This window comes from Rhinatrema bivittatum, chromosome 7 (genome assembly GCF_901001135.1).
Source record: "Rhinatrema bivittatum chromosome 7, aRhiBiv1.1, whole genome shotgun sequence".
NCBI lineage: Eukaryota > Metazoa > Chordata > Amphibia > Gymnophiona > Rhinatrematidae > Rhinatrema > Rhinatrema bivittatum.
In genome coordinates, this window is record NC_042621.1 from 98,034,157 (window position 1) to 98,060,099 (window position 25,943).

Genomic DNA, 25,943 nt, shown 5'->3' on the forward strand with positions numbered 1-25,943 from the left:
CCATGCTACTGATGCCAATAATAGCAGAGGCCATTCCCTAAGTCAACTTGATTAATAGCAATTAATGGACTTCTCCTCCAAAAACTTATCCAAACCTTTTTTAAACCCAGCTACACTAACTTCACTAACCACATCCTCTGGCAACAAATTCCAGAGCTTAATTGTGCGTTGAGTGAAAAAACATTTTCTCCGATTAGTCTTAAATGTGCTACTTGCTAATTTATGGAGTGCCCCCTAGTCCTATTATCTGAAAGAGTAAATAACCGATTCACATCTACTTGTTCAAGACCTCTCATAATTTTAAAGACCTCTATCATATCCCCCCTCAGTCATCTCTTCTCCAAGCTGAACAGCCCTAACCTCTTTAGCCTTTCCTAATAGGAGAGCTGTTCCGTCCCCTTTATCATTTTGGTCGCCCTTCTCTGTACCTTCTCCAGTGCAACTATATCTTTTTTGAGATGCAGCGACCAGAATTGAACAGTACTCAAGGTGTGGTCTCACCATGGAGCGATATAGAGGCATTATGACATTTTCCTTTTTATTCACTATTCCCTTCCTAATAATTCCTAACATTCTGTTTGCTTTTTTGACTGCTGAAGCAGACTGAGCTGACGATTTCAATGTATTATCCACTATGATGCCTAGATCTGTTTCCTAGGTGGTAGCTCCTAATATGGAACCTAACATCGTGTAACTACAGCAAGGGTTATTTTTCCCTATATGCAACTCTTTGTACTTGTCTACATTAAATTTCATCTGCCATTTCGATGCCCAATCTTCCAGTCTTGCAAGGTCTGCAATGTATCACAATCTGCTTGCGATTTAACTAAGCTGAATAATTTTGTATCATCTGCAAATTTGATAACCTCACTTGTCATGTTCCTTTCCAGATTATTTATAAATATATTGAAAAGCACCGGTCCAAGTATAGATTCCTGAAGCACTCCACTGTTTACCCTTTTCCACTGAGAAAATTGACCATTTAATCCTACTCTCTGTTTCCTGTCTTTTAGCCAGTTTGTAATCCACGAAAGGACATCGCCTCCTATCCCATGACTTTTTAGTTTTCTTAGAAGCCTCTCATGAGGGACTTTGTCAAATGCCTTTTGAAAATCCAAATACACTACATCTACCAGTTCACCTTTATCCACATGTTTATCTCTATCTTTTTATCTCTATCTATTTATCTCTATCTTTCTTTACACTCTTACTTCTCAAAACTACACCTGAAACTAGCTCCTTGACTGTCTTACTAAAAAGTCGTCCTTCCTCTCTCAAAATGCACCATTTCAACATACCTACTATCAATAATTATCATAGAAATATGGAAAAAATACCTCAATCTCACACTTTCCAACCGAAGAGAGTTATCCCTATTATAATTACTCCTTTCACTCAATTTCTTGGTCTCTCCCTCTTCACCCTAACCTTATTTAATGCCCAATCACTCTCTAAAAAAGCTCACATACTCAATGACTATCTCTCTGAGGCCAACCCTGATATCTGTGCAATTACAGAGACTTGGTTAAAATCTTCAGATTCAGTAATTATTAATCAACTGCCCACACAAACTTACGACGTCATCTCGATCCCCAGACCTAAAAAAAGAGGAGGTGGACTCTTACTTGCAACTAAGAAAGGCCTTAAAATAACTCTGCAACATTCAAGTGTAATTTCTAACATAGAATGTGCTTACTTCAAATCTAAACAACTACAGATATGCCTTATCTACGCACCACCTGGTATTCTTGAAACCGACCCTTCCCCTCTCATTGAATACATTGCCAAACACATCAACTATGATTCTCCTGCAGTACTTTTGGGAGACTTCAATCTTCACGTAGACTTGGTCACACACTCTTCCAACTGTGAAACTCTCTTATCGTCTCTTAATAACATGGGCTTCAATCAGATCATCAATAACGCAACTCATAAAGCTGGCCACACTCTGGATCTGATCTTCATTAACGAAGGTATCTCTATTTCTTCAGTCCCGACTTGTACTCCAGTTCCTTGGTCAGATCACCAAATCATCTCTACAGTTCTCAAGACAGATACCACCCTTCCCCCTCCCTTCCCAAAAACCACCATTCATTTCAGAAAACCATGCTCATCAGAAATACTTACTAATCACCTGGATAAAGAACTACTTCAACTGGACCTTTCAGATGCAAACTCTGCCTTTAACTCCTGGCACTCTATCACAAATAAAGTCGCAGACCAAACCTGCCCCATCACTACCAAGAGGATTCACAAGGCCCAAGATAACAGAAAACCCTGGTTCACCCCTGAACTAAAAGCGATCAAAATATGCCTCAGAAATAAAGAACATATATGGCGTAAAAATCCTACCACCTCTACTCTTGCAAGTTACAAATCCACCCTTAATATCTACAGGAACACCATTTTCAAAACTAAGAAAGAATTTTTTGCAAAAAAAATTCACCACTTCATATTCGATTCAAAAGCTCTTTTTTCATACATCTCTGCCCTCACCAAACCCCTTCCTCCTTCCATTCCAGACGACCAGGCTCTCATGAAAGCTACTGAACTGGCCACCTTCTTTGAAAACAAAATTATCAATCTTACCAAAAGGTTTTCGTCTTCCAATCCCTTTTTCCCCCTGCATAGTAATCTTACTCCTCAGCAGACCACAAAATTAGACTCTTTTGAGACCACTTCTTCCCTAGAAGTGGAAAATATTTTAAAAAAACTCAAGCCTTCTTCACATCCCCTGGACTCCATCCCTGCAAACCTTCTCATCTCAATACCAAATACAATAGCTAAGCCCATTGCAAAAATCATTAATTGTTCGTTAACCCAAGGATTAGTACCTGATTCTCTTAAACAAGCCATTCTGAAACCTCTCCTAAAAAAACCCAACTTATCAACATCAGACCCAGCAAATTTCCGACCCATCGCCAATCTTCCATTCATTGCTAAGATCATGGAGAAAATTGTGAATAAACAACTCACTGAATTTCTGGAGGAACATAATATCCTAGCATCTTCACAATATGGTTTCCGTAAATATCGTAATACAGAATCACTTTTGATATCTCTTACGGACTACATTATTGTAAACTCAGATAAAAAACAATCACACCTTCTGATCCTCCTTGATCTTTCGGCTGCCTTTGATACGGTCAACCACTCAATTATGCTGGACCGACTCAAAGATATTGGTATTGCTGGTTCTGCCCTTGACTGGTTCCGTTCTTTCCTTAGCAATAGATCATTCAAAGTTAAAATCAACAATAAACAATCACATCCAATTAGATCCAACTTGGGTGTCCCACAGGGCTCCGCCCTTTCACCAACTCTTTTCAACATTTATCTACTTCCCCTCTGTTTCCTCCTTACCAAGTTGAAAATCAAGCATTACATCTATGCGGATGATATCCAAATTCTCATTCCAATTAGGGAATCATTACAAAAATCTCTTATGTTTTGGGATAATTGCTTTAAGGAAATCAGTTCACTCCTTTTCCAGCTTAACTTAGTTATCAACTCAGACAAAACTGAATTCATAATCATATCTCAAGATGAAAACCTCATGTCCAGCGAGACAATTTTTCACCAAGATGATCAATCTCAAATTGACAACCAAGCCCTTCCTAACTTCCCCTCAACAAAACTAGATAACATCAAAAAGACCTCTCATGTAAGAGATCTAGGCACCCTCCTGGACAACCAGTTGAACTTCAAAAGGTTTGTCAACAATACAACAAAGGAGGGCTTCTTCAAACTTCAGGTCCTTAAGAAGCTTAAACCTCTCCTGCTCTTTTATGATTTCCGTTTGGTTCTACAAGCAATCATACTCACAAAAATCGATTACTGTAACTCATTATTACTTGGACTCCCGGCTATCACCACTAAGCCGCTTCAGATGTTACAGAATTCAGCCGCCAGGATTCTAACCAATTCAAAAAAGAGGGACCATATCACTCCCATTCTCTACAACCTTCACTGGCTCCCTATCAAATATAGAATCCGTTACAAAGTTTTGACCATCATGCACAAATCTGTACACAATCTTGCCCCAATCGATTTAACTCATCAAGTTCGCCCTAATATTCCCACCAGGCCAATGAGAAGAGCTTATCAAGGCACTCTCTTCGTCCCTCAAGCAAAAACATCACGAAAGATCAGAGCCTTCTCTACCTCAGGACCCACTGAATGGAACAATCTCCCACCGGACCTTAGACAAGATCCTTGCCCAATATCCTTTAAGAAAAAATTAAAAACATGGTTATTCAACCTTGCATTTCCAGATTCTGCATTTAACTAATCACTCATTTCTCTTGGAATGCTTTAGGACATTTATTACTATGCATTGTAATTATTTTTCTCTCTGTTCAGTTAAATTTTAAAGTTTAACTATGTTTGCCATGTTTACCATTTGTTCTTAGTTCTATGTATCGCCGTTCAGGCAGTTTCTTGTTCCTTGTAAACCGGTTTGATTTGTATTTAATGCAGGAAGATCGGTATATAAAAACCAAAAATAAATAAATAAATAAATGTTTATTAACCCCTTCAAAAAAATGAAGCAGATTTGTGGGGCAAGTCTTTCTATATGCTCTGTGATTTTGATCTTTAGAATAGTTTCCACTATTTTTCCCGGCACTGAAGTCAGGCTCATTGGTCCACTACCCTCTCCGTAAAGAAATATTTCCTAAGATTCCCTCTGAGTCTACCCCCTTTCACCCTCATCCCATGATGAGAGTCAATACTATTGTAATCCATCTGACATTTCAGTCTGTGTACCAGAGTGGTGACTAGAGCAAGTAGAATGGTAGGTGCATAAGAAGAGACATAACCAGTAGAAGAAAGGTAATAATGCATCTGTATAGGTCATTGGTGAGATCTCATGTGTAATACTGTGTTCAGATTCATAGACTGTACCTTCGAAAGATATAGGCAGACTAGAGGTAGTACAGAGCAGGGTTAACCAAAATGGTGCAGGGTCTGAACCAACAACTAGAGATGAGATGGGGAGGGTAATTTTCAAAACATTTAGATGAGTAAATAGGTATTTACCTGGGTAAAATGATTTGATTCTAAATATTCCTTTTCAAATGCTGCTAAAAATATGCATAATTCCATAGCACATGTACTTTTAGCTGAATTAGAAAGTATTCCTGTAGGCATGTATAGATCATGGGAAGAAAACTGTTTGCATATATTTGATTTTCAAATGTAAGGGTATTATTCTAGCCTCCCTCCTCTGCTACCCACACAAATAGCAGGTGCAGCTATGATTTTAACATGTTACTATCTACTTGCTAATTTTCAAAGACAAACAATGCGGGTAGTATCTCTTTAGAAACCTAAAATACACATGTGAGAACCATGCTCGTAGCTTGCAATTATACAGGCCGTCTGAAATATGTGACAGGAAACGCAGTTTGACTTGATATTGGGAATTTAACTTTTGATCAGTTTTTGCTATTGACAAAAATTAACAATAATTTAAGAAACATCCCTTAGAAACAGACACATTCTGGGTCTTAAAATGTAATACATTAATGCCTGATGGATTAAATGATGGAATTTACATCATTTTTATAAGGCTTCAGACTTTTCATAATTTGGAGTGAACTTTTTAATTTTACATTTTTTAGCCTTCTTTTCCTTTGGGATGCCGGCCAGAATGTCTGGTGTCTTAGCCACACTAAGGACTGAATTTTAAAAGCGATGCTTGCTCTAAAAATTCCATATATGCGAGTATGTAGGCAAGCAGCATGTATTTTAAAGGCTGGAAGTTACGCATGTATATATGTGTGCGATTTACAAAAAAGGGGCGGAGTTGGGGCAGGGCTTGGGCGTTCTGGGGCGGGGCCAACTGTTGCACACACAACTCTGTATTTTAAAACCGGAGGCCGCAGCGTACAGCAGCTTGTAGGCCATGTAACTTTACTGCTGCTCCTGATGAGGAGCAGGTCTGTAGATTTCACGTTTTAGAGCTTACAAGACAGGGTGAGGAGTCTGGGTCAACTGGGGGGGGGCGTGCAGGATGAAAAACCAGAGGGTCTGGATGCCCTCGAGATTAAATGGGCAAACTGGTGGACTAATTTGAAAAACCGGGCATGTTGCTCACGCAACCATGTTAAAGCTGGCAAAGTCCTATGGAAGATACGCGAAGTAAGTTTACTTGAGTAACCTCTTAAAATTAAGAGCATACTTACACACGCTAGCTGTATTTTAAATCATATGCGGGCAAGTGTGCACATGATTTAAAATTCCAGGGTATTTCTGCTTGCGCACCAGTACACGCGTATATGGACGCATGCGTACTTGTTTTACAATTAGCCTGTAAAATTTTCAGGACATGTCAGGAGGAGCACGGGGACTTCAGCAAGGGCTTGTCTTCTGGATCCACATGTATGCATATTCCCCAGACACACCCACACACACACACACTCACAGGAACATCCTTCAGATGAGCTGTCTTAGTTCTGGGTGAAACTTGTTGTTTATTGAATCAGTCCGTTTAAACTGAAAAAGGGTAATTTTCAATTTCCTTGAAAACCTGATGTTAAGAACTGGACCAATTAATTTTCATCAGGTTCTTCTGTATCAGCGCAAATGAACAGGTAAGCTTTAATCTGTAAATCTTTTTATAACAGCTATCCAATTACCCGCTTTTTTTTTAAGAGGCTATTCTCAAAGTCATTTATGTTGGTAAAAAGTGTTTTTTAAGAGGTTATATTCAAAGTCATTTATGTAGGTAAAAAGTGTTTTATCCACTCCGCAGGGCACATACTTTAAGCCACTTTAAGAGGAGACATTCTCAGGGGCGTCTTTAGGTTGGGGATGAAAAAATATGTGCATTGATTGCATTTTCACCTCAAATCAAGTTCTTTTCCAATGAAATCCTACCCGTGGTAAAAGCAGGTGCAGATGTATGAGGGTACTTAATCCTTGGCAAAGCCATAATTTAAAAGCACCTGCAGATTTTTTCCCAGTGTGGATAGTTTGCAAATTCTTATCATTTGTGTCCCTTAGAATTGTCTTTGCTTTGGCATTTACCTCCAGATTTAATATGTCATGAATATATGAACTTAAATTCTAGGGTTGCCATTATTTATGATTTTGATTTATATCAGACAGTCTGAATATATATTGGTTTCAAATTAATTGATGAATATTTTTCTAAAAAAAATTGAATTATTTGATTATTGAAGAAAAATGCATTATTAAAATTGATTGCAGTAGAAGAAAGTTTAGTATTGAAACTGGTTAGTAGTTACATTGATTGCCAGTATAATTGAAGGAGATCAATTAAATTGGCCTGTACTAATTGAATTTTGATCAATAGCTTGGGGGTCACCATAACTTCAGTGTCAAATAAATGTCAATAAGATTGCTGAATTAGTTGTGCATAATTTTCTTGTTCTTTTCAAATCTGGAGCTGGTCTTGTTTGGATTTTGAAGCTTATGTGTATGTCTCATGGATGTCCCAGAATTTGTTATTCCAGATACCTGCATGGGACTCCTGCTCTTGGAATTGTTGTACACTTTGGAAGGTTTTGAACATTTGGTGACAGAGTATTCCTGCTCTGGTAGGATCACATACAGTGACCCTTGCAATAGAACAGCTCCTTGGGACTGATAGTAGCTCTTAAGGATTTCATTATGTCATTTCCAGAAGGAAGAAGTCGCATTCATTAAGCACAAAACATGCCCTTTAGTGGTGATGCATTCCTAGGGCGATAAAAGTTCTGACTGCCTCGCTGTTATTCATATGTAAATTCAGAGAGCTATAAATAGATTACGAGCTAAACCCTCCCATATACGCAAGAATTTAGGAGACTTGTAGCAAACTTTTAGAAAACGCACCTTGGTATTTCTCATGGGCATCTGCTGTTGCAAATAAACACTGAATCCTAGGCATGTGTGAGATAATCATGCAAACAGTGACCCAGCTAAGGAGTGCCCAGCTCCTGGTGCAGCTGAAAGAAGCAGGAGAATGGGATGTTTGTCTTCACTGCAGAATACAAAGCCCTTTCTTGACTGACATTGCTCAGGCAGCTGGGATCACTGTGCCACTGAGCTTTCACATAGGCAGCCTCATATTTTATTATTTTCTTTTTCTGATGTGTGCACTAATAATTTGCTTTATTCCTCTGTATGTTTTTGGCAGGCGTATGAGTGGGCCTTGGAGAGGATGCGACACCTAGCCTGCATCAGCATGGAGGACTGCAGCTCGCCCGAACACTGTGCCATGGCCATCGAGTCTTTGGAGGCTCACAAGGAGCAGCACCCAGAGATCAGCCAAACCACTTTCCAGGAAATGAAAGAGTTGGCCTCCGAGCTGGGGAACAGCAGGGGCACGAAGCAGTGGAAGTTTGCCTGGTCCAAGTGTCAGGAGACCAAGCTTGTGTTTGAAAAGAAACTGGAGGTAGCTCTGAGAGCCAGGAGATTGGCTGGCGATGGGGAGCACGGGAGTGCCCACAGTGACGGCTCTTTGATCATCCAGCGCAGACATTCCGATGGTGTGGATCAGAGCACGCTCTCTGAGAAAAGCAATAGTGCATCGTATTTACGCAGGCCAAATTGTTCTCTTGGGGCACAGGGTCCAGTTTCTCCTTCAGGCACAGGGATTATTAGCAGAGAGCTTGCCTCTGGGGTATCTCCCAGTATGAGACCCTCGATGGACGCAGGCCCTGGCTCCCTGGCTGCTCAGAAGCTGTTGCCGCGCAGTGTCTCCGATGAGGAGCTGAGCCAGGTCAGCAGCATTCTGGACATGGTGCAGCCCCAGCCGTCTTTCTCCTCCACGCCGATCTTGGGCAGGCAGCAGCAGAGGAGGATGCTGAAGAAGGCTCGGAGCTTGGACCTGCCCTGCTGTGATGGCGTGCAGTACGGCTGTCACAGGGCCCTGAGTGAACCTGCCAGACGCGGTAATACCGGGGTCTTCATTAAAGGGCTGGAGGTGAGCAGTACGGAGCTGGCAGACAGAGCATACGCCCCCCAACACATGGGCGCTCACGTTTGGTCAGCAGATAGTCCTTCTGAGCCGCGCAGAAGCAGCAGTATCTCTTCCATGGATGCTCAAACCAGGGGCAGGTACGTAGCCATTACCACCGGTCTCTAACTTCTTCTGCGCCCCACAGTACTGACTGTGTTTTGGGCAGTGCTCTTAATACTGATGCTGCACGGAGCGTGCTCTTGTTACCCTGGGTGCATTGGGGACACTCTCATTGATGGACAGGGCCCGGGAGCACATGTATGATATTGTCAAGGGAGCGTTCATTATGGGTGGCACCAAACGATGCCCTTTTCCCATGCAGCTCAGGGATGGGGTGGCAGTGTATCATGGGTATATTGCTTACTGATAACACCGGATATTGCTCCTCCTCCTAATGCCATCTGATAAAGCAGAGCTTCCTCAGGCTTCTCCCCCACCCCATTCCCCAACATGAATGTTTTTTTTCTGTCTATACATTGACTAAACAATTAAACATGTATATTTCTGTTTTATTTTGTATTTTGTGTGCCCCTAGAGGGCCCGGCACCCCTCTTTACAGATTACTGGATGTGGCACATTTTACTGACATCTCTGGGCTCAGTTGTATTTTATTGTTCAGGGGGCCTGTAAGTGCTTTTGCTGCTGATAATAACAGTTGGAGGGAGGGCATTCTCGCTGCTCTTAATGCTGGGCACTTTGCTATTACTGGCGGTGTCCAGTGATGCTCTTATTTCCAACAACCCCAGGAGGTGGATTCATGCTGGTGGACATCCCAAGGGAAAGCTTGGACTAGAGAGGACGTTTTTCTAAGCAATCGAGCGGATTATCGCACCTGTATTGCTCTGTCTGAAAATGACTCTCCTGCTCCTCTGAAAGTGCTGGACTGCGAGGAGGCTTTCAAGGAGTGTGTTTCTATCATATGTATGACATTTTGCAAAGTACCGTGCACTATTTTATCCTCCTCAGCTGCCCGCAGGAACTAGCAGGTGCAAAGTAGTTTTTAGCGCATGTTCTTTATGGTAATTTTCAAAGAGAAACTAAAAGCAGAGGATTACTTTTAGAATTGACAGCACCAGGGACTGCTGTTGCTGCTGACCGTGCAGGACAAAAGGGCCGGAGAGGGGCTAGAGGTTATCCTTATTGCTGACAATATGGAGGAGGACTTTTTATTCCTGGAAGTGCAAAAGAGGCATTCTTTTTCCTTACAGAGCTAGAGGAAGCTACTCTTACTGACAGTACCGGGGCCTTCTCATACCTGATGGTGGTGGTAACTTCCTAAATGTATTTGGACCGTGTTTGCTCCTAGTGAGAACTGGGAGTGCCCCTGTTTCTGGTGATGACCGGGGTGTTCTTGTTCCTGCTGTTTTTGACAGTACTAGAAATGCTCTTCTTTATAACAGCAATGGGGCACACATATGTGACTTATGCTGCTTAGGAACACACATTAGTTACAGGGGTCCTTATTCAGCTGTATTTAGCCAGATGACTTTTGAGTTATCCAGCTAAATGTCGACTTTTAAATATTTCAGCCACTTATTGTTATCGACCAGCTCCCCCGAGAGGAGGAGATAGCAATCTGTTGGAGATCAGCTCCCCCGAGGGGAGGAGTTAGCAATCTGTTACTTCTCCGGATAAGGAGTAGCAATCTGTTAATGATCAGCTCCTCCAGAATGAGGAGTTAGCAATCTGATCAATGCTGTACCCCGGAGGGGAGGAGCTGGCAATTTATAATACTCCGTAGGTGGAGTTATCAATCTGTAGTGGGTTGGCTCCCCACAGAGTGACAGTCTGTACAATACAACTCCTGTAGTGTGGGAAGAGCACCCAATGTAAATTGGTGAATCCTTGGGCCGATGGCAGATGACAGCGCCCCCAGGGGGATATCCTGAGAGGGACCATCGGCTAGGCTGCAGTATGGAGACAATCACAGATAGTTCTTTATTAGACAGGAAGTAGAACCACCAGAGGTGGCAGTAGTGAGCTGATGTGCACGGCAGGGCTGAAGTCCCTCAGATACTGGAACTGCGATCTCTGGGATGCTGAGCTGTAGAGAGAGACTATAGGTAGTGAGTAGACAGGGTATGCTGGATACATAACCAGTAGATGATACACTCACAATTGTAGATATCTGTAATGGCTTCTATACAACAGAGAGTCTTCAGTATATTCAGGATCAGGAGCCTTTAGGCGAGTACTGGTTCCTATATGCAGCCTGGAATAAGAACTCACAATATCTATGTATGAGATGGCTTCTGGAATAGAAGAAAGTCTTTGGAGGGTTATAGAAGAGAATCTTTGAAGGGTTTTAGGAACATGGGCCCTCGTGGAGCAAGTACCAGTTCCTATCTGCAATATGAAATAGTAATTCACAAAATATAGGTAGGTAATAACTTCTGAGATAGAAGAGAGTCTTTGAAGCGTTTTAAGAACATGGGCCCTCGTGGAGCGAGTACCGGTTCCTATCTGCAGTAGGAAATAGTACACAAGATATAGGTAGGTGATAACTTCTGAGATAGAAGAGAGTCTTTGAAGGGTTTTAGGAACATGGGCCCTCATGGAGCGAGTACCGGTTCCTATCTGCAATCTGCAATAATCACTCACGATCTCCGTACCTGCGATAATGTCTTAGACAGAAGAGAGTCTTCAGTATTAGGAACATGGGCTCTCATGGAGCGAGTACCTGTTCCTATCTACAATAGAACTCACAGTGTTCATGTCTGCGATCGCTTCCAGGCAGTAAGGAGTCTTCTGACCATTCAGGGACGTAGGCCATCGAGGAGCGAGTACCGGATTCCGTCTTAGAATCTGAAATCAAGAAGAGAGAGCGGGGCCCCTGAGGAGTGGGTACCCCTAGGTAAGTTTGTGGAGGCAGAGCAGCGGAGAAAGAATTCCCCTTGCTAACTCGATTCGTGTTGCAAACAAAGATCTTTTAAGGTGGAAGCGGATGACGTCACTACTGGGGGACACCCCCGAGGTTCGCGCCCTTGCTGGTACAAACTCTGGAGCGCGCGTGCCCTTACGTCATCAGGAACATGGCGGATCCGCAGTGTCAGGCCAGCCCGGGGACTCCGGGAAGAAGTGGCGAGAAGCCGCAGACCCGAAAGACCCGAAAGAAGTCGCCACACAGGTAGAGAGGGTGGAGTGAGGGCGAAAACAGGCACGAACACAACACTTATCCAGTGAAAGTTTAGCTGATAACTCAATATATGGCTAAACTTTAGCCAGATAACATGTTCTGGGGTGAAGTTAATTTAGCTGGTTAAGTTATCCAGCTAATTTCAGTATTCAGAGTTAGTTGGATAATGTATCCATCCATCTGGCTACCTTTAAGACTACTCTACAGCACAACCAGAGTTAGTTTTCCAGCTAACTTTAAGATATTTGGGTTTATTCAATGGTGTGGATGTGCTGCTCAATATCCTGCCAAAGTTAATCAGATAAGTTTGTCCAGCTAACTTTGCAAGCCGGCCTTATTAAATGGATTATAGTGGGCTCTGATAGGATAAAACCATGCCCTCAAATGATACTCATACAAAATGCCTTTTCTGTATTGGAAAATGAAGATGCTCCAGTAATGGAAACTGAATTGGTATATGAAAGGAAAAAGATATCTGATGCTTAGAGAAACCCCATAACATTATCAAAGTCACAAAATAAAGATCCTTGTGCTGGGAGACTCCATCATCAGAAGCACTAATTTGGCAACTCATTTTGACAGAAGCACAATATTTAAATGCCTTCCATGATCTTCAACTGGTAAAAATGCAAACCAGATAGTCAATGCAATTAAAGAAGAAAGTAAGGATGCTAAAATAGATGTTATCATCCATCTAGGTACCAATGACCTTGCTAGAAATAGGACTCAAGTAGTACAGAGAGATTTCCAGATTAGTCAAATGGCAAAGACTGTAGTCTTTTCAGAAGTGTTACCTGTTCACATAAAGAGAAAGAAAAGGCTAACCCATATAGTCAACTTCAATAAATGGCTCAAAATCTGACATAAGGAAGAATGGTTTGATTATATTGGAGGCTAGGGCAATGTATGGAATAGTAAAAGGCTCTATGGTAAAGGTGGCCTACATCTGTCCATGGCAGAGAAAAGGATCCTAAGTGAGAAATTCATATCACACGTCACAAGTCATTTAAACTAGACAATGGGGGAGGCAGAAGGAAGTTGGAATGAAACCACTGACAAATATAGCAAGTGGGTGGAGAAAGTAACAAGAATCAGCTCAATAGTCCATTTTTAAAAGTGGAGAGACCCTCAAATCTGTTACAGAGGTACAGGATATTTTGGGTGGGGGGAACCCAGGAATTGAAAGTCTTATGAGAAATGTTTGTATGTTTGAACCTGCACTACTTAGGAGTGCCCACTGGATGGCACTTGGTGTGATACTGGATTACTGGGTTGTGGTTATTGCTGTGTGTTCTTGACCTGTTAAATATGTGAGAAAGTTTGATTTGTTGAGAGGTGTCCCAGGAAGGACTAATTGTGGGTCAGATTGGCAGGAATTACCCTTTCTAGGATGGAGCTGGGGAAGAGAAGAACCTCCAGGGAAAAGACCCAAGGCTGAGGAAAGTGAGTCCTCCCCCTGATAAACTGGCTCAGAAGAGGAGTAGAAGATGTGATTCCTCCTCCTGAGGAAACCTGGACAAAGAGACAAAGGGGTATCCTGCGATGAGGGGAACCCTACAGGGAACTGGAGTGTGGAGGAGATCGAGACCGAGAATCCTGCACAATGTTCTGATAGAGTGGCCCAGGGCCAAGGAAGAGAGGTTCCTGGGGTCATGAGGTTGTGAGTAGTCATTGGGGTCAGGTGTGAGTGACCAGAGGAGAATAATGGAGGATTGAAAATTTCTAAATTCTGTTCAACTGTAGACTGGGAATAGGGTATTCCAAATTTCTGGGTACCTGGTAGGTTCTGTAGTGTATGACTGTTTACCCTATACTAAATTGTATATAATGGCTGGTAGTAAACTCCAGAAATAAAGCAGAGTAGTGGTTACAGCTGGGAGTGGTGTGACTCTGTTTTTGTGAGACTTTATTTGCGCCAGCACTAACAGAGAAATGCAGGGACCAGGTTCATGGAGGGGAGAACTGCTGATCCACTCTCTAACCAGGCAAGGGAAAGTGGGCTTCCCAGCTGCTCTTTACAGGGTCCACGTCACTATCTGCGAGACCCAATGTCTGAACCTACTAAATACATTTGAGAGGCTGACTTTCACCAGTCTCTCATCATTTTATATTTTATTTATTTAGTTAACATTCTTGTATACTGACATTCGTTAGAAACATCACATCGGTTTCCAGACAACAAAACTGCAGCATAGGAGCCTTACAATGAAACTCATGTAAAACCTGGGGAGAGGGAAAACTATTTATACAAACTAAATGGAGTTAGGAAGAACCGGAGGGAATTTGCGAACTTATATACATTATGTACAGAAGCTACATATACTAAATAATAGATATTGGGAAGAACTGGAGTATAAATACAAATAATACAAGATAAATACAAGATAAGAATAGGAGACTAGGAAAAGAAGTAGGAAGAGGGAAAAAGGTGAAGGGCTTTTATAGGTCCTGTGAATGTGAGGTCACATAAATAAACGGGAAGAAAAGGTGACACGGAAGAGCAGCAAGCTGAGAGAGAAAAGCTCAAAAGCTATGGGGTAGATTTCATAAACTTGCGCAAATGCGTACTTTTGTTCATGCACCAGGCGCGAACAAGAGTACGCAGGATTTCAATAGATACGCATGTAGCTGCGCGTAGCCATTAAAATCCGGGTCGGCGTGCGCAAGGCTGCCCAAAATCGGCAGCCTGCACGCGCCGAGCTACGCAGCCTGCCGCTGTTCCCTCCAAGGCCGCTCCGAAATCGGAGCGGCCTCGAAAGGAGCTTTCCTTCCGCCTCCCCCCACCTTCCCCTCCCTTCCCCTACCTAACCCACCCCCCCGGCCCTATATAACCCCCCCCCACACCTCTGTCGTGAAAGTTACGCCTGCTCAAGGCAGGCGTAACTTTGCGCGTGCCGGGCCGGCTGCCACGTGCCATGTTCCGGTCCGGGGGCTGGTCCGGAGGCCGCGGCCATGCCCCCGTAACGCCCCTGGACCGAAACCACGCCCGTGGCGCCACACCTGGATGACGCGCCGGCTGCGTCACGCCCCCGATACGCCCCCCAATGATGCGCGGATTGCGACATGCCCCCCCCCCCAGGAAAGCCCCGGGACTTACGCGCGTCCCGGGGCTTTGCACGCGCTGGAAGCCTATGCAACATAGGCTTGGGCGCGCAGGGAGTGTTTGGGCCAGGTTTTCGGAGGGTACGCGCGTACCCCTTTGAAAATCTGGCCCTATGAGCGCAAATGTTCATGGTCTGGGCAATAAAATTCCAGATCCACAGGCCCTAAAGGTGAAGGCAGACTTGCATATTATTGCTATTATGTTCAGTGAATCTCATGAATGGGATACAGCCATACCAGGCTTTAACTTGTACAGAAAAGATAGTAACTAAAAGTAACCTGAGTAAAAAAATTCTAACTTATCCCTATCAATTAAAAATCAGAATGAAAATAGAAACAAAAACCAAACTTTGAAATGTTTGTATGCTAATGCCAGAAGTCTAAGAAGTAAGATGGGAGAATTAGAATGTATAGCAGTGAATGATGACATAGACTTAATTGGCATCTCAGAGATATGGTGGAAGGAGGACAACCAATGGGACAGTGCTATACCGGGGTACAAATTATATCGCAATAACAGAGAGGAGCACCCAGGAGGCAGTGTAGTGCTTTATGTCCAGGATGGCATAGAGTCCAACAGGATAAACATCCTGCATGAGACTAAATGCACAATTGAATCTTTATGGATAGAAATATCTTGTGTGTTGGGGAAGACTATAGTGATAGGAGTATACTACCGTCCATCTGGTCAAGATGGTGAGTCTGACAGTGAAATGCTAAGAGAAATTAGGGAAGCTAACCAAATTGGTAGTGCGGTAATAATGGGAGATTTCAATTACCCCAATATTGACTGGGTAAATGTATCATCGGTACATACTAGGGATATGAAGTTCCTGGTTGGAATAAATGACATTTTTATGGAGCAATTGGTTCAGGAACCGACAAGAGAGGGAGCAATTTTAGATCTAATTCTCAGTGGAGCACAGGATTTGATGAGAGAGGTAACGGTGGTGGGGCCGCTTGGCAATAGTGATCATAATATCACAAAGAATATGGAGAGTTGAATCCAGGGAAGTGTAGAAGACAGTCAGTAGGACACCCACACATCACCTTACTCAATATGTGTGTATTTTATTTTATTTTCTCGTTTCAACACCAAAGATAAGATTTAACTATTAATTCAGTCTATAGCTGATAAAGATAGAACTAGACATGTTTTATCACAACCAACAATTAATATTTTTATGAAACTATGTTACTGTACCTTGATGACACCTGTTTAAGTTTATATAATTTAAAACATTTAGCAACATTAATTTATGTGCCTTATTGTGAACCGTTGTGACAGCACCTAGCTTAACGACGGTAGAAAAAAGACTTTAAATAAAAAACTAACTAAATAAATACATGGCTGGAAGGGGGACAGTAAGCAAATCCACGGCTCTCGTGCTAAACTTTCAAAAGGAAAATTTTGATGAAATGAGAAAAATTGTTAGAAAAAAACCAAAAGGAGTAACTACAAAGGTAAAAAGTGTGCAAGAGGCGTGGTCATTGTTAAAAAATACCATCCTAGAAGCACAGTCCAGATGTATTACACACATTAAGAAAGGTGGAAAGAAGGCAAAACGATTACCGGCATGGTTAAAAGGGGAGGTGAAAGAAGCTATTTTAGCCAAAAGATCTTCATTCAAAAATTGGAAGAAGGATCCAACAGAAGAAAATGGGATAATGCATAAGCGTTGGCAAGTTAAATGTAAGACATTGAAAAGACAGGCTAAGAGAGAATTTGAAAAGAAGTTGGCCATAGAGGCAAAAACTCACAGTAAAAACGTTTTTAAATATATCCAAAGCAGAAAGCCTGTGAGGGAGTCAGTTGGACCGTTAGATGATCGAGGGGTTAAAGGGGCACTTAGAGAACATACGGCCATCACGGAAAAATGAATGATTTCTTTGCTTCGGTGTTTACTGAAGAGGATGTTGGGGAAGTAGCCATACTGGAGAAGGTTTTCATGGGTAATGATTCAGATACACTGAACCAAATCACAGTGAACCCAGAAGATGTGGTAGACCTGATTGACAAACTGAAGAGTAGTAAATCACCTGAACTGGATGGTGTACACACCAGACTTCTGAAGGAACTCAAAATGAAATTTCAGACCTATTAGTAAAAATTTGTAACCTATCATTAAAATCATCCATTGTAGCTGAAGACTGGAGGGTAGCTAATGTAACCCCCATATTTAAAAAGGGCTTCAGGGGAGATCCAGGAAATTACAGACCGGTTAGCCTGACTTCAGTGCCAAGAAAAATAGTGGAAAGTGTTCTAAACATCAAAATCACAGAACATATAGAAAGACGTGGTTTAATAGAACAAAGTCAGCATGGCTTTACCAAAGGCAAGTCTTGCCTCACAAATCTGCTTCACTTTTTTGAAGGAGTTAATAAACATGTGGATAAAGGTGAACTGGTAGATGTAGTGTACTTGGATTTTTAGAAGGCATTTGACAAAGTTCCTCATGAGAGGCTTCTAGGAAAAGTAAAAAGTCATGGAATTAGTGGAGATGTCCTTTCATGGATTGCAAACTGGCTAAAAAACAGGAAACAGAAAGTAGGATTAAATAGAAAATTTTCTCAGTGGAAGGGAGTGGGCAGTGGAGTGCCTCAGGGATCTGTATTGGGACACTTACTTTTCAATATATTTATAAATGATCTGGAAAGAAATATGACGAGTGAGGTAGTCAAATTTGCAGATGATACAAAATTGTTCAGAGTAGTTAAATCGCAAGCAGATTGTGATAAATTGCAGGAAGACCTTGTGAGACTGGAAAATTGGGCATCGAAATGCCAGATGAAATTTAATGTGGATAAGTGCAAGGTGATGCATATAGGGAAAAATAACCCATGCTATAGTTACACAATGTTAGGTTCCATATTAGGTGCTACCACCCAAGAAAGAGATCTAGGCGTCATAGTGGATAACACATTGAAATCGTTGGTTCAGTGTGCTGCGGCAGTCAAAAAAGCAAACAGAATGTTGGGAATTATTAGAAAGGGAATGGTGAATAAAATAGAAAATGTCATAATGACATTGTATCGCTTCATGGTGAGACCACACCTTGAATACTGTGTACAGTTCTGATCGCCGCATCTCAAAAAAGATATAATTGCGATGGAGAAGGTACAGAGAAAGGCAACCAAAATGATAAGGGGAATGGAACAGCTACCCTATGAGGAAAGACTAAAGAGGTTAGGACTTTTCAGCTTGGAGAAGAGACGACTGAGGGGGGATATGATAGAGGTGTTTAACGGGTAGATGTGAATCGGTTATTTACTCTTTCAGATAATAGAAAAACTAGGGGGCACTCCATGAAGTTAGCTTGTGGCACATGTAAAACTAATCAGAGAAAGTTCTTTTTCACTCAATGCGCAATTAAACTCTGGAATTTGTTGCCAGAGGATGTGGTTAGTGCAGTTAGTATAGCTATGTTTAAAAAAGGATTGGATAAGTTATTGGAGGAGAAGTCCATTACCTGCTATTAATTAAGTTGATTTAGAAAATAGCCACTTCTAATACTAGCAACAATAACATGGAATAGACTTAAGGCCAGATTTTCAAAGGGATACGCGCATATCCCCCGAAAACCTGCCCGAAGTTCCCCCTGCGCGCGCCGAGCCTATGTTGAGTAGGCTCGGTGGCGCGCGCAAGCCCCGGGACATGCATAAGTCCTGGGGCTTTCCTGGGAGGGGCGTGTCGGGGGGCATGTCGCGACGGCGCGTCATCTGGGGGCGGGGCCGTGGGCGTGGTTCCAGCCCGGGGGCGTTTCGGGGGTATGGCCGAGGCCTCCAACACGGCTCCCGGGCCTGAGAATCGTGCACTGGCGGCTGGCCCAGCGCGCGCAAGTTACGCCTGCCTCGGGATTAAAATCCCGCGTACACTTGTTTGCGCCTGGTGCGTGAACAAAAGTACGCGTGTGCACAAATTTGTAAAATCTACCCCTCAGTTTTTAGGTACTTGCCAGGTTCTTGTGGCCTGGATTGGCCACTGTTGGAACAAGATGCTGGGCTTGATAGACCCTTGGTTTGACCCAGCATGGCATGTTCTTAAATTCTTATGTTCTTAAGTTGACAGAAATGAGGGTTCTTTATGTCAAAAGCAATATCTGGGCAACTGAAATGCAGTGGGCATGGGGAAAGGAGGAAGCACTGTGGGCTGTCCTTAAAAAAAAAAAAAGATGACTTTTCCATTCCACTAATGCAGTCTACAGACCTCCAAATCAGACAGAACCACATAGAGATGTGGCTGAAGATATCCAAAAGGTGGGAAGGAATGGAGAAGTGCTGCTTGTTGGAGATTTTAATCTGCCAGTTGTAGATTGGAGCATCTGCAAGAAGTAGAGAGAATGTGGATGCCATTCAAAGGGCTCTGCTCAAACAAATGTTGATAGATTCCACGACGGGAGGAGTGATACTGGATCTGATACAAATGTTGATGGAATCCACGAGGGGAGGAGTGATACTGGATCTGCTACAAATGTTGATGGAATCCACGAGGAGAGGAGTGATACTGGATCTGATACAAATGGAGACAGTATCTCAGATGACTAGGTAGGTGCCCACCTGGGCACCAATAATCAGTAGATGGTATGGTTTGATATAACAGTCAAGAGGGAGGGAAGTCACACAAAGATCAGTCCTGGATTTAAAAAATACAGACTTTGCTAAAATGGCAGCGTACTTAGGGGAAGAGCTAGAAGGCTAGGAGAAGATGGGTGACGTGGGACAACAGTGGGCCAACTTAAAAGGAGATAGAACAAAGGCGATAAACCTTTATGTAAAAAAGGTAAGAGAAAAAGGAAACCAATATGGTTCTCAAAGGAGGTGGTTGAGAAAAGAAAGACAAAAATATCATAATATAAAAAGTACAAAGGAACTCAAGAGGAGGAACAGAGGAAAGAATATCTGGTGAAGCTGAATGAAACAAGGAAAGAAATCAGGATAGTAGAATCTCAGGTGGAAGAAAAGATCACCAAAGAGGTAAAGTGTAGTGACTTGCTCTGGCACATCGGAGTCCAGGAAGACTTGCGTTCTTGCCCTCAGAGGGCCCACGCTCTTGGCCTTCATTGTCACCCCTCACAGACTGAGCTTCTTCAGTGCACCACACATCTTAAAACTGCTTTGTAGTAATCAAGCTCAGAGATCAAATGTTCATTTCCTTGGAGATGGAATTATCAGAACTACTTGCATTCATATCTCAGAAGACTAGAGCTTCTGAATTTCCACAATCAAGCACTTTGGAGACTAGAATGTCAAAGCTACAATAAACATCAGGGCCAGAGCCATTTCATATTAGGGATGTGCAGCCTACTTTTTTGTTTTCTTTTTCGTTTCATTTGTTTTTCTCTGTTTCATGGTTTGAGGTTGGGGGGGGGGGTTCATTTTTTTGTAACATCTGTTTGCGTTTGATGCACACTAGAAAAAATAAAATGAAAAAAACAAACAAAACAAATGCACATCCCTATTTCATATCATCTAACCTTGAGACCATTTATTAAAGTGAGAAAAACTTTGTAAAATCTGCTTCATGTGGAAAAATGGCAAATAGTGCATGTAATTTGCAATTACATGCACTGTTTTTCTCTCTTAGCCCATGAATTGGGCTTTGCTGTCTTTTTTACTTTATAAATGGTAATATTATACACACAGTTCTACACTTCTGATAGTCTTCATTTCAAAACTCATTATCCATCATTTCCAATATTCAGAAACAGGACAGTCCAACAGACATATAACTCTCACTGTATTTATACATAACAAGAACCTCATCATGGTTGTCACTTTCCTTTTTTTGTGATAAATTTTTAGAATTGCCTTTTGGCCATTTCTGGGCTTAGGAAGGGAGAGAGGAGTGGAGTAGAGAGAGAGAGAGCCTCTGGGGAGGGCTTCCCAGTGTTCAACTATTTATATGCCTGTAGGAGAGCCATCTAATAGCTCAAGGTGAGGTGGTGGTGGTGGTTTAGGGTTTAGAGTCCAGTTTTTCATGTAGAGTGAGACATACGAACAGCACATTACATCTTGATGAAGATTTGACATCATTTGGAGTGAGGAAAGTCTCACAAAGATGAAATTTTGTATTATGTTATCTCACCCTAGCTTGATGGTACCCTGTTATAGAGTCCATCAAGCTAGGGTGAGAGAACATAGTTGAAATGTCATCTTTGAGAGACTTTCCTCACTCCAAATGATGTCAAATCTTCACCGAGGTGTACTGTGCTTTTCGTACGTCTCACTCTGCATGAAAAACTGGCCCCTAAACCCCAACAACACCTCACCTTGAGCTATTAGATGGCCCCCCATAGAGATATAAATATTTTACTACTATAAAGGCCTTGTAGATAGTCAGTCTCTCTCTCTCTCTCTCTCTCTCTCTCTCTCCCTCTCCCTCTCCCCCCCCTCCCTCCCTCCCTCTCTCTCTCTCCCTCCCCCCCCCCTCCCCCCCCTAAAGGTTTACTGCACCATGCAATACTACCAATGCAAAGTGGTATGTTTCCCTTTTTTCTTATCGCAGGCATTATCCATGCGTTAATAACACATTTTGATGAATCTAGTGGTGAGTTAAATCTGCTCCATGGCAGATCTAACTTATCTGATTAAATTAACTGGATAAGTACTAATGTCACTACTTATCCAGCTGAAGTTAACAGGATAAATGGCACCACCCTGATCTGCCCACACACTAGATAACTGACTATCTACTTATTTAGATAAGTGACTTATCTGGCTAAGTGGCATCTGCTGAACATAGCCAGATATTCAGCAGCCACCACTAAGACAAATAAGTCACTACTTTTCTGGATAAGTAGAAATAAATATCAGCCTCCAAAGGTTATGAGAAAGTGCTATAAGAAAGTAAAGGCCACCAAGAATGAAAAAAGAACTAGCAACATATTCCTAGCTTCACTCCAAATTTACTTATTTGATTTATATTCTGCTTTAAGGCACTTCAGACTTAATAGCAAACTACCATGAATGTTTGTTTCAGACATGGCAAGAAAAAAAAAAAGTCAGAAGGTATTAACCGATCATATATCTCTTCTGAGAAATTCCCTCATTAACAGTTTGATACAGTAAAGTTCGCAGGAGAGCAGGCGAGCGCCCACTCTCCCGGCGCGCGCAGGCCAGTGTCCTGTGCGCGCGATTCAGTAATCTAAAATATTTAAATTAGGGCCGGCGGTAAAAAGAGGCGCTAGGGACACTAGTGTGTCCCTAGCGCCTCTTTTTGGACAGGAGCAGCGGCTGTCAGCGGGTTTGACAGCCGACGCTCAATTTTGCCAGCGTCAGTTCTCGAGCCCACTGACAGCCACGGGTTCGGAAACCGGAAGCTGGCAAAATTGATCGTCCGGTTTTCAACCCGCGAGCCCGTTTTAAATTTTTTTTTTTAACTTTTTTTTAACTTTCGGGACCTCTGACTTAATATCGCCATGATATTAAGTCGGCGGGGGCACAGAAAAGCAGTTTTTACTGCTTTTCTGTGCACTTTCCCGGTGCCCAAAGAAATTAATGCCTACCTTTGGGTAGGTGCTAATTTCTGAAAGTAAAATGTGCGGCTTGGCTGCACATTTTACTTACTGAATCGCGCAGGAATACCTAATAGGGCCATCAACATGCATTTGCATGTTGCGGGCGCTATTAGTCTCGGGGGGGTTGGACGCGTGTTTTCGACGCGCTATTACCCCTTACTGAATAAGGGGTAAAGCTAGTGCGTCGAAAACGCGCGTCCAAATGCAGGTTAATAGTGCGCTCGCTCCACCAGAGCGCACTGTACTGTATCGGCCTGTAAGGGATTAGATAAACAATCTTGCAAATGAGCTCATGGATCCAGAGAGAGGTTTACCTCATTAATCAGCATAGTATACAAAGGGAACCGAGGCTTCCAAAAACTTGCCTGATTTATCCTGTAATTCCCATGTCATTTTCCCCATGCTCACTATATCCTACACTTTTTTCAGCCACTGCAATTTATTTCTTTATTTAAAAGTATTTATTTCCCGCACCCTCCAAACGTCAGGGTGGGTTACAAATGAAACATGCATAATATCATTTAAACATAATATTAAGACAAAATAAATAGACAACATAAATATAAAATAAAATAAAATATTGCAATTAAAATACATTTGAGGAAAGATGAATTTAAGAAAGAAAATTGATACAGGATGAGAGATCGTAAAGAGAAAGAAAATAATCAAGACATACATAAATCTGGGAAGGTCTGTAGGAAAAAGTAGTGTTTGAGAGCTTTTTTAAAAACCTTTTTGTCTATGGTTAGTTTTATGACAGTAGATAGTATGCCCCAGAGAATAGGACCTGTTATGTGGTGGCCATAACAAAAGTGGCCATATATCTTGCAGACTTCCACCGGCTTCTAGGTCATTGGAGGATTAAGGTCATTGAAGGTAGCCATGTTAACACACAAACTGATGGCCTCCAACTCTATATCTTGGACAAATATAATGCTGCGGGTGTATAACCCCCACAGGATCATGGATGTCATCTCAGAGGGTTGTTATGGTTAAGTGGTGTTTGGGTGGATTCTCGGGTACTATGGCAGATGACTACGCCCACAGGGAGGAGCCCCATGGGGAGCCACAGTACTAGGCTAGACTCAGGATGCACAAACACAGAATTAGATCTTTTATTGTACAGCTTGATGTATACCACCAGAGGTGGCAATAGTGAGGTAGTCTGGATGTAGCAGTCTCAGGCCCCTTGGCAGAGGGAACCCTTCTCACCCAGTTGGTATAGGGGAATTCCTGTGTAGGTTTCCCAGCAAGGCAATGCTGTAGATGAGACAGACTGAGAGTTAGATTACTCACTAGATGGTAGCTGTAGGTTGGCGATTCCACCAGGCTGAAGTAGATGGTACTGGCACCAAGGCAGGGAGAGCAGGCCCTCGAGGAGCGAGTACCTGATCCCTGTAAGGCACCTGAAATAAAGCAGAGGGCCCCCGAGGAGTGGGTACCCAAGTTAGTCAATACCCCGAAGGGCAGAGAGAGAGCTTCCAGTGGCAGCACGGAAGCAGCAGAGTAGCTTAGACCGGACGAATCCAGGTTCGAATCCAGTCTTTGCTAACTCGGTTAGCTAGCAAGTAAGGGCAGGCTAAATAACCGGATGGCATGATGTCACTTGAGGGGGACGCCCCCGAGGTTTGCACCATAGCTGGAATAAAGATGAGGGTCGCGCGCGCGCACCCTAATAGGCCCTTGGGTGGAGCATGGCGGGAGGCAGCACCATAGCCGTTCCGAGGACGCTGGAGAGGGAGGCTTGCAGACGCGGCGGTAGCCATTTTCCCAAGATAAGCAGGAGGAGCCGTGAACAAGGTGAGGCAAACAGGGCGAAGTCGTCTAGGACCGACGGACGTAACAAGGGTGCTAGTAGATGTTCCTTCTGTCGGCTAGGCCAGGCTCTGTGAAACAAGGGAATGTGTGTGTTCTATTGTGGCACCTGCATTCTGGAACAATCTCCCACGTGAACTTAAGATGTTGGCATGCCCAAAGAGATTCAAAACTGCTTTAAAAACTATTCAAGCAGACATTTTGCTAATTCCCAATTTGATGGAGCTGAGGAGTGGAATCTGTTTTTGTCTATGTAATGTTTTTAATCTGTATTTTTATTATGTATGTTCAGATCATAAGCCACTATGGGCCTTGGTTTTAGTGGCCTATGAATAAATAGTGGGAGGAAAAGATTTTCTCCAATACCTAGCTGATATATGTCTGGCAGCTAGTAACTGACCTCATATCAAGCGACAGGTTTCCTCCATCAACAAGCAGGATTAAATCAAATATAACCTGTGGGATGACATCATCTGATGGCGCTGACACGGAGCAGCAATCAGAACTCAGAACTGTTTCTGAGCATGCGAGTGAATTTCCACATATGCTGCCCCCCCGCCGTCTTTCATCATCCAAGCTGGACGCATTACCACTCTCTTTCTCTATTTCGGTTTTTGCCCATACTGGCAAATTTGTGGAAATACTTTTTTGTCACTGCTCAGCAGTCCCTCAAAAAAAAAAAAAAAAAAGATTATTTTTTTGTAGAAAAGAAAAAAAGTGGAAATGTCCAAATCAAAGAAGGGCTCCATTAGTGTCCTCACAGCCTGTGAATGCAGGTGGTGTTTGCCTGTCATAGTGTTGTTTGCCGTCTGCTATCACTGTCTGGGGCCAGACCATAATGTCCTGGGCTGCGTGTACTATGGCAGGAGTGCATTGCATTGCAGGTAAAATCTCCGAGCTCCAGTGGGAAGGCCGGAAGCAGATATCTAATGCCATAGGAAGTGTTCCAGACTGTGCTGGGAGTCAGCCTCTCTCTCTAGCCTCTATAGAGCCTTTTCAGGGAAGGCTACTCCCGTTGACACTGTCCCACAGATCCACCATGAGAGCTTGTTGTGGAAAGCCAAGGTATGGGATGAAGTCCCGAAAAGAGCACCTAACCCATTTGAGGGACTCCTTCTGGGGCCTACTTTTGGCATTGAAGAGGCCCGCTCCACTGGCATGAGGGACCTCAGGGGTCTGCACCTCATCCTCAGTGCCATCTGTCTCCTCAGTGGGAAGTGCACTGATGTAAATAATGCCATTTTCTACACTGCAACAGAGCTCCATGGTGCCAAGCAGCCTGTTTTTTTTTTCCAGATGTGGCTGTCTCAGCACCAGAGAAGATGCCGTCAGTATCTTCAGTGTGAAGCATCTCAATGCCAAAAAGTATGTATTCAATAACCAAGGAAGGAAATGCTTTGGC

The 25,943-nt window shown here is 42.8% G+C and overlaps 1 protein-coding gene across 1 annotated transcript in view; it reads left to right on the top strand.

The window, feature by feature from the left end:
- PLEKHG4 (pleckstrin homology and RhoGEF domain containing G4) overlaps nucleotides 1-25,943 on the top strand; it is a 341,909-nt gene that overhangs the window by 221,173 nt on the left and 94,793 nt on the right. The window contains 1 exon segment of the mRNA XM_029608782.1: nucleotides 8,147-9,069. Coding sequence (XP_029464642.1) covers nucleotides 8,147-9,069 — 923 coding nt within the window.